This window comes from Thunnus maccoyii, chromosome 12 (assembly GCF_910596095.1).
Source record: "Thunnus maccoyii chromosome 12, fThuMac1.1, whole genome shotgun sequence".
NCBI classification, from domain to species: domain Eukaryota; kingdom Metazoa; phylum Chordata; class Actinopteri; order Scombriformes; family Scombridae; genus Thunnus; species Thunnus maccoyii.
The window spans coordinates 7,878,254-7,888,714 of record NC_056544.1 but is presented as its reverse complement, the minus strand read 5'-3'; the positions used below and the strand labels follow the sequence as shown (position 1 = coordinate 7,888,714).

Sequence of the window (10,461 nt, the reverse complement as noted above, 5' to 3'; positions counted from 1 at the left end):
CAGTTCCAACAGTGATATTTCACATTTTCTCCATTATATTTATAGAACATAGGCATCATGGCTAATAAATATTACATCATTCTCTCATCATTAGGAAAAAAAATTAGTCAAAATCTGCAAAGAACCGATTTCATGAATAAAGCCTCACGTTCCTTCCCAGATTGCCAACATCAGCTTAAAGAAGAAAGAGTTAAACAGTACTGGATGTTCTTAACACGAGCTCATAAACTTGACACCTCTTCTATAATCAGTCTTTAGTGCAGGAGTCACTGTCTCAGTAGTGACATTCCGGATGTGGTGAAAATCATACGGTAGCTGCCGCACATGCACATCACTGGTCCAGTTTAGCACCCTCTGTTTGATGGCGGTAGCGGCTCCCTTCGTAGTCTCCCTCGTTTGACCTTCGCATCCTCTGTCGAACCTTCAGCTGCTTCAGTCGGTTCTTGTCCACTTCCCTTTTGGCCAGGAGGAAGGTGATGATACCCGTGGGGAGGCCTATCATCCTGGACGGAGGCGAGGAAGAGAGAGAGAACAACATATATCCATGAGCGTACAGAAACCGTTGACGTGTTAAAGTGCAGAGGGAGAAGACTGAAAAGGAAAGCAAGAAGTGTTTGACTTGTGGTTGGAAAGATAACATTAACGGAGTTCAGTCCATTGTGCTCATGTTTCTTCTTATAATCCCATATGCTTATCTAAAACTAATGCAGTATGATGCAACAGCTCCGCAATAAATCCTCCCTTTATGAAGATTTTTGTTGTAACTTTTAGAGAGGTTTTAATTGAACTTATGTTATCCTGAGAGGTGAGTCTAATATTTTGTCCACTGTTTATATAAGAGGCTAGAGATTATAATATAGATCATATAATCTTTCTGAAGGTATGTTTTTCCAGGTCTGCTGTATGAGACTGTATTACTTTTAATGTGGTGTACCTGTACCATACAGTGTATAATCTGGCTGCAGCATCCCCATTCACTGACTACAGGTGAGCTCTGGAACATAAATATATTAACACCTATACTGTTTATCAGCCAGCCTGGCACCACATTACTTGTTGGTTTCTGTATACCAGCTGTCACTGGAGACAAAAGCATTTCATAAATGATCAGAATGGTAAGAATGAATAATTTTGTAGCTCTGACATTTTGGCTGCCAGGGTTGTCAGTGAGGATAAACCAGCAGCAGTCCATTGTAGGACAGAGCTAAAAACTGTAGCAACCACACATATATGTACATTTCTTCCAGAACATTAAATGTTTTCAGTAACGTATTTCAAACTAATACAGCCACATGCTTACACTTAAAGGATAGATTCAGTCAGGTCCCCATATGAACACTGAAATGTGTTTTTCTTGCTGTAATCATTCCTCCTGATCATACTGACCATTAGAGGATCCCTTCATGATGCACTTACAATGGAAGTGATGGAGGCTAAAATCTACAAGCCTCCTTCGGTGCAATAATGTATCTAAAAGTTTATCTGAAGCTAATATGAAGCTTCAGCGTCCAAATCAGTCAAATCAAGTAGATATCTTTCAACATTACAGTCTTTTTAGTCCCTCTTCTTGTTACTATACTTCCACTGCAGCTCAACATGAAAACACTATCCGTCAAGATATATTGTTTTCTAAAAAGACTAACTTTAGAAGATATCTACTTTATCTGACTAATTCAGACAGCTGAAGCCTGCCTTGATTGCACATTTGAAGGGGATTTCTAATCAGTATGAACAGGAGGAATGATTACAGCAAGAAAAACATTATGTCACATAAACACAACCATAGTGTACACCGAGGTTCCCATTTTTTCAAGTCCATCTTAAAACAATGCCCATACGTATAATTAAAGTGTTTTTGTAAACTTCCTCCTGTCCACACTGGCCCTGGATGAGATGTCTTCCCAGAGCAACCCTAATGTACAGTACCAGTCATTCAAGGACATGGGAAGGTGTGTCCAAGCTTTTGACTGCTACTGTGCGTGATAGAGATCTTTGACTACTTTTAGTTCAATTCTGATTCACATAAATATAAAACAATAATAACAGGAAATTGTCTTCCATATGTACAGTTGTGTCAGGAGCATTAGCTACAGAGATAGAAGCTCACCAGGCATAGCCAATCTTCATCATGGGATTCTTCGCCTTTTTCTTGGGGATGTACTCCGGACCATCCTCATCCTCCTCCTCCTCCTGCTCCTCCCCGGCTCTCCTGTCACCGGTGTGTGTGTTTGCTGTCTTGTGTGTGCCTGCTGTGTTGTCTGTGTGTGTACTCTTCTGTGTCTCTGTCCTGGAGCTGCACAAGGAGGCAGCCGAGGAGACATGCAGCGGCCGATACCGAGCAGCCTGCAGCCGCAAACACTGACACAGTGCCGGGGTCTGGCAGCTCTGAGTGAGGAGCCACTGACCGGGAACACCTGGGGAGAAAAAATTAGACCTTTATCCTTCACTGACAAGACTTCTGTCCCATCGGCGGCAACGTATGTGAGGGTTAAATAAGGCTAAAAACAAGGAAAATCACCTGCGCTCTCTAAAAGTATTACATCATAACTATCTGACGGTATTTCAACAAATTAATCAGCTACAGCCACTGCTGAAGGTCACTAATATGTTATTCTTGTTACTGCATTGTGGGTAACCTTTTACAGACGGCATAACGTTAATAAATTTGTTTTACCTTTTAGTACCGTCCTGACTAATGTCAAGTATGGTGCCGCCATGTTTGTTGAGTAATTTTATTCGGGCATGCGCAGTGACATCAAAGCCGTTACTACTGCCACCTAGTGAACAACATCTAAATCACCAAACTACACTTTTAGGAACAACACCACGCAGATTAGTTACTATGACAATATTTTATTTATTCAACATTTCCATTCACTCCATGTCATTTTTTTTTTTTTTTTTTACAAAAAGTCATACATTATAACTTGAAACCATGCTGGTACGCCCCAGGGCATGCCTCTAATACACTACACAGTTAAAGATAAACAACAATTACATAATAATTCAGGGCAGCTCCCTTGACTCAAAGCCAAACAAACAGAAGCCAGCAGCATATTTACAGAAGTAAGTTTGACTAAGAAAACACTTTAATCTTTTTTTTTTCCTTAAAGAGCCCCAGAATCTAATCTTTGTACAGTAGAGACAATAAACTATAAAACAAGTCTGATAACATCTCCAGTGCTACTATTATGTATGTGTTACATATGAGCTTTCAGAAACACCTCGAACATCAGCTTTATTGTTGAAGTTTAATATCAAAAGTCATGTGGGTGTGGAGAAAAACCAAACAGAGGGACAGAGGGAGGAGTTTAATCTTCCAGGATGTAGTTGGGGTTGACGACCAGAACCACCTCTTCTTCTGTGCTCGCTGACTCCGAGCCCTTCAGCCCCGCCTGAGACAGCTCGATGAGGATGTGATCCTGTGGGGGGGGGCAAAGACACACATGCAGGATTTAGTATAGATGATCACATTTATATTTCACATGGAGATCTTATTCTACAGTTACATCCATATTTGGTTTGATATGATAATTCCTCTTTATCTGTATTATTGCAGAGTGGACTCACATAGTGCACCAGCCTGTGGATGACCTTCTCTATCAGCCCCTTCTTATTGACCAGCTCCTCCTCCGAGTCGATCTCTGCCTCAATCTCCTTCAGATACCAGTTCACCACCGCGCTTTTCTTCAGCTCCTCCTCCTCCTCAGCTGCACAGATCAGTGAAAAGATGATGAAAAAACAAAACTATATTCTCGTAGCAGATTACAAATTTAAAAAAGAAGTTAAAGAGGCTCTCTTCTCTGTATGAAGGGGGAACACTTCTTACCCTCCTCTGCTCTGCGCAGATGCAACACCAGCAGGTTGGAGATGCGTTGGTACTCATTGAAGGACAGGCGGAGAGATGGTTTGGGTTGGCTGCCAGGCTCGGCGTGGCCGTTCACACCGTTAACATGACCGTTGATGCCGTTGACGTGCCCGTTAATCCCATCTGCATGGCCGTTTACACCGTTCACACCGTTCACTCCGTTAGGTACATTGTTTCCTGCAAAGACAAGTTGCATTAGATGAAACCTCATGATGCTAGTTGCTCATCTCCCCTCCCAGTACAAATACATGGAAGAAAGCAAACAAAAACTATTAGTAGATTAGTAGTGACGTAGGTTTCATTCATACACCTGCAGCTAAAGTGTTGCATCTTATCACAGTCTAGAACAAGAAAGTTATGTCTCATTTTAGATTAATGTGTGCGTTTGTCTCTAGGAGGGTGTGTATTAGCGTTTGACAGTACCATCCTCCTGCTGCTCCTCGTCCTCCAGCTCATCGTCCTGCTCCAGGTTGACGTCTGGCGTCTCCACTCGGATGATGGATTTGTTCAGAAGACGGAAGGCTTCCTTCACATGTTTGGGCTGCACCTGGAGACGAAGGAAAGGGCAAAGGTCGGGTTTTGTACAATGTAATATACAATAACATTTTATTCATTATTAGGAGCTTTGATCACATTTCTAAGCAAAGCATATTATAATATTAGTACTTTATGACACTGAGTCAAGTCAATACAAACGTGTTGTCACTATTCAAACACTGCAGTTCTTTAGCTGTCTACTGTGTATATTGTATTTTATGTTACATGCTGCATCATCTGTGCTAAAGTCCCTGTGCACTTATTGGTCAGTTCTGGTCCTAACAGTTACAGATTCCTCTTTGTACACACCTCGTCGCAGCAGTGCATACGTGCCATGCCCTCCGAGAGGCGGATCATGCTCTCCAGCTGCCGCACAGTTATTCTCCAGGCTGACTTGGACACGCCCCCTGAGCCGTCACGCTGACGGAGACGCTTGTACTGCTCAACGATGAACTCCTCCGATTCGCTGGAAATCTACAGACAGGGAATATTCATCAGCCAATCTATAACACAAATAGCCACATCTGATGCGACAGTGTCAGTGCTGATAGACACACACCTTAGGTTTGAACTGCCTCGCAAACAGCAGGTATCTGCGGATTTCATCCAGAGAGTACAGTCTGTCTACTGATTCCTCCACACGCGTGTGCAGGTCCACGATGCGTCTGGCAATGGCGTAGTCCGTCACCTAACACACACAGAGGAATTTATCAGTAGGACTCAAACACAATTAATGTCAGTCGCTCTTGACTTAGTGTGTGTGTGTGTGTGTGTGTGTGTACCTCATTACAGTCGTCCACCAGGATGAAGAAGAGGTCGAAGCGGCTCATGATGGGGGCGGTCAGGTTGATGTTCTGTTTCAGACTCTTGCTGCGGTCGTAGCGCCCACTGACAGGGTTGGCGGCAGCGAGGATGGATGTGCGAGCGTTCAGGGTAGCCTGGAGGAGACGGGGGGCAAAGTCTGGTTATTCAACTACAGAGATGACAGAGAGGCCTTCTTGCAGATATTGACTTAAAACTGTAATTGTACACAAATACAGGAAAAAAAAACATCTTTTCTAGATTTGATAGGATTGGATTCGAGCTTTGTGGCGCCTTAATCATACAAGATGTGGACGGAAGGCTTCCCGGCTGTGTTACCTTGACTCCAGCCTTGGTGATGCTGATGGTCTGCTGCTCCATGGCTTCGTGGATGGCCACCTGGTCCTTGAGGTCCATCTTGTCAAACTCGTCAATGCAGCACACACCCTGGAGGCAAACACTGTTATTAATGCAACTGAACACATTTAGTCATGTTCCATGTTGCCCTTTATAACTCGTCACATATCCAATTTCTTATTTACTCATAAAAAAATATATCATTTGCATCTATTGAGCTCCTGCACTGATAGAAAACAGAGAAACTCACATTGTCAGCCAGCATCAGAGCTCCAGCCTCGATGACAAACTCATGGGACTCCTCGTCTCGCACCACGGCGGCTGTCAGACCAGCAGCACTGCTGGCTTTGCCGCTAGTGTACACCGCTCTGGGACTGAACTCCTCCACATGCCTACACACACAAACAAATGCATTACTATTACGACTGTACCCAAGTGCAGACGACACTATGTGGAAAACGTGAACTCTAAGTCATATTTATGTTACATACTTGAGGAACTGGCTCTTGGCAGTGCTGGGGTCTCCAACAATGCAGACGTTGATGTCTCCTCTCAGCGAGGTCCCCTCCATGGTCGTCTTAGGAACGCCTCCAAACAGCATCAGCAAGATGCCGCGCTTCACCTCGTCGTTGCCTGTACGATTGGTGACCACATTCAATCAAAAAAAATCCTTTAATACTCTTGTACAAATCATTTGTCAAACTTTTAGAGTAGATGAAGATAACACAGCAGCAGCGGCCCGTCGACAGCACTGACCGTGGATGGTGGGGAAGAGGCTGGTGCACAGGTTGTGGTACAGGTTCTTGTCTTGGCTCATCTCGAATACTTTCTCCCATTCTTTCTCTGTCATCTGGCTCTTGATGCTCTCAGCAGTCTGCTCCTCCTCACGCAGCTCCTTCCCACCAAACTACAACAGGAGGAAACATTAATCAAACCTTCTTCATCTGGACAGGTGGAACAATGATATATGGGAACGGATGCTTTCACTGTTTGCATGTCTGCGTTTCTTACTCTTGGGTTAGTTGGGGCCACATGGCAGGCCAGGAAGGCCAGCTTGTATGACAGCTCTCTGACTCCCAGAGCTTTCAGTCCTCTCAAACCTTCAGCCTCATAGCCCTGGCCTCCTCCTACACGGGTGCTGGTCTCTGCTCGCACACCTGGAGAGAATGCATCCACACAGATGGTCATGAAGTGTCAAAAACCCAACAAACGATCGTGAGTGACTCAAACAGCGCATTTGAAACCATACCCGGTGTGGAGAGCTGAGAGACATCCGGCACAACGACGAGGGTCCCGGTGAGGTCACAACGATCTCCGGCCTGAGCCGTCTCCACAGCCTCGGCTCTCAGGACGATCTCCATGGAGCGTGGGATGGAACCACGAGGCAGCTCCGCCTGCGTCTCCTGGATACGCACCTGAACACACACACACCAGTACGACTGGATCAGAAATCTCAGACTTAAGCTTTACATTTCCACGTAGATGCACATACATCCTCTCAGTTACCTTCTGGAAGTCGATGAACTTGGACTTGTGTGTGTCGAGGTGGAAGCGGGAGCGGTTGTTGCAGACGGGGTTCCTGCAGATGGTTGGTGGGGAGTATTTGAACTGCTGAGGGACATCTTTGATCACCGCCTGGCAGTCCATGCACAGGAAGGTACCACTCACCTGCAACCACAGAGAAGTCATTAAAATGAACATGCTGTAATAGAAAAACTCATCACTGACTTTATTTTTTGCACACGGAGCACCTTTGGTTGCTTACTCACACTCACTTTTGATCTATGTGTGTGTGTGTTTGTGGCAGGATGTCTTACCAGTTCAGGGTGTACTGGGTGCGTCCTCACCACCTGACCACTGATCCTCACCAGGGTGCCGATACGCATGGATGACAGCTCACGGATCCTAGATTACACACAAGCAAGAGTCACACATTGACAAACTCGGTTTGCTTAACAAATTAATCAAATTTTAGATTAAATGTACTTGAAAAATAAAATGATAGCACTATATAATTTCCACTGGAGCTACTACAGTATGTACAGTATGAATCAAACATACTTTACCTGCACACTAACAGGATATCAATATGTCATGTTGTATGCAGACACAGCGATCTGACATTACGTGTAAACAAAGACTGTGCACAGTGAACCAGCAGCTGATTGAAGCTTGTTTTGTGTCTTACTTGTGTCTGGTGGGGAAATCCTGGATGGCAACGTAGAACTCTTTATTGAGAGGAACATTCCCATGATCCCGAGCAAAGTTGCGCACTGCCCGACAGAGGAAAGGATGCACTCTGAAAACAGAGAAACCTTCATGTTAATCCACAACCGCGTCTGCATGACTGTAAATGCACCGGTACAGACGTGTGTGCTTATTAATAGAAAACCAGCTTGACTAATGGAGCCAGATTGCAATAACAGTGCAGTAAAACAACATCGATTGTGTTATTTAAGGTGCTTACATCAAGTGGGGTTCTCTTGATTAGCTCACCTGTAATACTCCTCCTGGATGGTAGTTGCCAGCTCCTGGTTGAAGCCCTCCAGGTCTGTGAAGCTCACCAGCAGGGTGTTCCTCTCAGGCCTGATCAGCTCCTCGGCCTCCCGGACATACTTCACCTCCCCATCCCCTGTCTGGAACCTGCACACCGACACACACAGAGAAGGAAAATAATCAAGTATAACATTTTTACTTATAATCACATATTTACTGATAATCAAGTAGAAATGAACAAGCGGGAATCTGGTGTTACAGGCCGACAACACTACAACAAAGCGTGTCGCTGACTGACTTACTCCTCCAAGAAAGCCTGGAACAACTTCTGGCATTTTTCAGCCAACTCGTCCTTCACCATCTCCCCGGCATTCTCCGCGGTTGCTGTGGCAACATCCATGATGAAACACTATAAAACTGGAATAAAAGATTCAAACAGCTGAGATCTACACAGAGCCGTCCCGTTCCTCTCCGGACAGATACACACACACAGCACGCTGAAGTCCGGACAACACTGCACAGTTTCGCGCGAAAAGCGACACCACGTGACGTTTGGCGCGCCGCTGCCGGCCAATCGGTGATGTTATTCAAATATTCTCCTTCTTGTGACCAATCAGGAGAGAAAATGTACACCGACGGCGAGCCCTTCTCCCTTTTCCCGCGAATTACTTCCTGCAGGTTCAATAAAGTTGTGAGGAAAAAAACAGTGACGACAAGTTAAAAAAAAAAAATAAGAGTGCTCAAACGTTTGTGAAAAACCTAACCTAACCTAAACTTGACCTAATCTGAACAGATTATTAGAGATAATAGTGATAAAATCCGTCAACATAACGAAACATCCAGTTTTCATAGTGAACTAATCTATTCACACTGTCACTGTCAGCCCAGTCACACAGCTTCCTGTAATCACTAACTGTTACATCACTTCATATTACTTTTTACATTCATTATTATCGCGATTATTGTGCTTAATTAATTACAGAACATGAGGTACATTCTTGGGAACAAAATGCCAGGTGAGTTAACAACCAACGCATAAAAAATAGAAAGAAAATTAAATAAAATAATAATAATAATAAAAATAATGAATACAAAATAAATATATAAAATGAATAAGACAACAGAATAATTAGACATTAAAAACAATACCCTCACAGACTCACATTCTTTATGAAAAACTGACTAGACTGTTTTAGTTGGATACACTTATGAATATGAAACTAAGTTAAGATGATTATAAGATTGATGAAGTAAGCTTGTTTCTCATCCTTTCTGTTGTAACTTAAAACCCAAATGTACATGTCTATACAATAAAGCAAAAACAGCCCTAAATGTAACATTAATAAACGTAGACACTTCTTGCCACAGTCTTTTAGTGTAGTAAAAATGCCAAAAATAAACAAGGCACAGTTTCAGGATGAGCAGAGCAAAATGAACACAATACATTAATATTGCATATTGCGCTCCAGTGGTAACAGTAAGAAACTGCAACTCTACATTAAATTTATGGCTAACTCACTCTTAATATGCATAATTGTTATTCATATTAATGTAACTGTGATATCAAAATGTTCAACCCAGCTTTGGCTTTATTATTTAAAATAACAATAACATCAGTGTTGCTAATTAGTTAGTGTGTTGGCCACAAATTTAATATAACGTTGCAGTGCCTCAAAATGACCACTAGAGGGCAGTGAATGCTTGTTTCTAATAACTCCGTTTAACTTCACATCACCACACTAGCACCTCTACAAACTTTAATATATGTACTTTAATGTGTTTGCTAAGTATAGAATAGCAGCTGCAGTCAGTGTGGATTCATGCAGATTACAATGGGGAGGGGGGGGGTATGGATAGATTGCAGAGAAGTGCAACATGCTCTATAAAATGTTTGAGACATTTCTATGGCTTTGATGCTTGTTTTTGCTGTGATTAACTTGTGGCCACTACAAGAATCTAAGCTGACCAGAGCTGCCTTTCATGACTACAAGGACTGAGTGTTTGATATTGAAAAGATAGAACTTGTGGGAAGTATCACTGTATCACTTACACTAAAGAGTGTAACAAACTAACAAACTCTCCTTAACCGCAGCATGTGCTCAGTCCAGAGAAGTCCAGTTCAAAATGTTATATTTGATCTCTTTCTTCACTTATCACACAGTGGCATGCTTTTTTTGTTTTTCTTGGTATTTTACACATTTTTCCACACAGCTCACCACATCACATGACTTGACCCATGGACGCGAGCATCTCTACTGTACCTCTGGAGAAGTGTAGTGACTTTCAATGACCACTGAAAGGGGCTGTTTGTCAATCAGGGCAAAGAAAAAGAGCAGAACACTCACAGAATCATAGTGGTGATGATTAAAGTGAAACCAAACTGCCATCAGGGTCATCTGCGC

At 43.1% G+C, this 10,461-nt stretch overlaps 2 protein-coding genes across 2 annotated transcripts; both read right to left on the bottom strand.

The window, feature by feature from the left end:
• Positions 1-12: 12 nt before the first annotated feature.
• Positions 13-2,784, bottom strand: si:ch73-71c20.5 (DUF4748 domain-containing protein). The gene is made up of 3 exons (XM_042428426.1): positions 2,675-2,784; positions 2,108-2,414; positions 13-503 (listed from the first exon to the last, which is right to left on the bottom strand). The coding sequence occupies exons 1-3, from the start codon at positions 2,715-2,717 to the stop codon at positions 332-334; spliced, it is 522 nt and encodes a 173-aa protein (XP_042284360.1). The 5' UTR covers positions 2,718-2,784; the 3' UTR covers positions 13-331.
• Positions 2,785-3,219: 435 nt separating this feature from the next.
• mcm6 (minichromosome maintenance complex component 6) lies at positions 3,220-8,595 on the bottom strand. Its single transcript, XM_042428422.1, has 18 exons — positions 8,362-8,595; positions 8,060-8,206; positions 7,752-7,862; positions 7,381-7,468; positions 7,070-7,231; positions 6,813-6,978; positions 6,575-6,720; positions 6,320-6,470; positions 6,055-6,196; positions 5,814-5,955; positions 5,546-5,653; positions 5,188-5,343; positions 4,965-5,093; positions 4,715-4,879; positions 4,292-4,415; positions 3,830-4,045; positions 3,571-3,710; positions 3,220-3,422 (listed from the first exon to the last, which is right to left on the bottom strand). The coding sequence occupies exons 1-18, from the start codon at positions 8,457-8,459 to the stop codon at positions 3,312-3,314; spliced, it is 2,502 nt and encodes an 833-aa protein (XP_042284356.1). The 5' UTR covers positions 8,460-8,595; the 3' UTR covers positions 3,220-3,311.
• Between the last annotated feature and the right edge of the window lie 1,866 nt (positions 8,596-10,461).

Coding starts and splice junctions, on each gene's coding strand:
- si:ch73-71c20.5 (XM_042428426.1), bottom strand. CDS start 2,717: ATGGCGGCACCATACTTGACATTAGTCAGGACGGTACTAAAAG. Junction 2,415..2,674: donor AGTCAGGACGGTACTAAAAG/GTAAAACAAATT, acceptor TTTTCTCCCCAG/GTGTTCCCGGTCAGTGGCTC. Junction 504..2,107: donor ATGAAGATTGGCTATGCCTG/GTGAGCTTCTAT, acceptor GCCTCCGTCCAG/GATGATAGGCCTCCCCACGG.
- mcm6 (XM_042428422.1), bottom strand. CDS start 8,459: ATGGATGTTGCCACAGCAACCGCGGAGAATGCCGGGGAGATGGTGAAG. Junction 5,654..5,813: donor CTCTGATGCTGGCTGACAAT/GTGAGTTTCTCT, acceptor GTTTGCCTCCAG/GGTGTGTGCTGCATTGACGA. Junction 5,094..5,187: donor TGGTGGACGACTGTAATGAG/GTACACACACAC, acceptor TGTGTGTGTTAG/GTGACGGACTACGCCATTGC.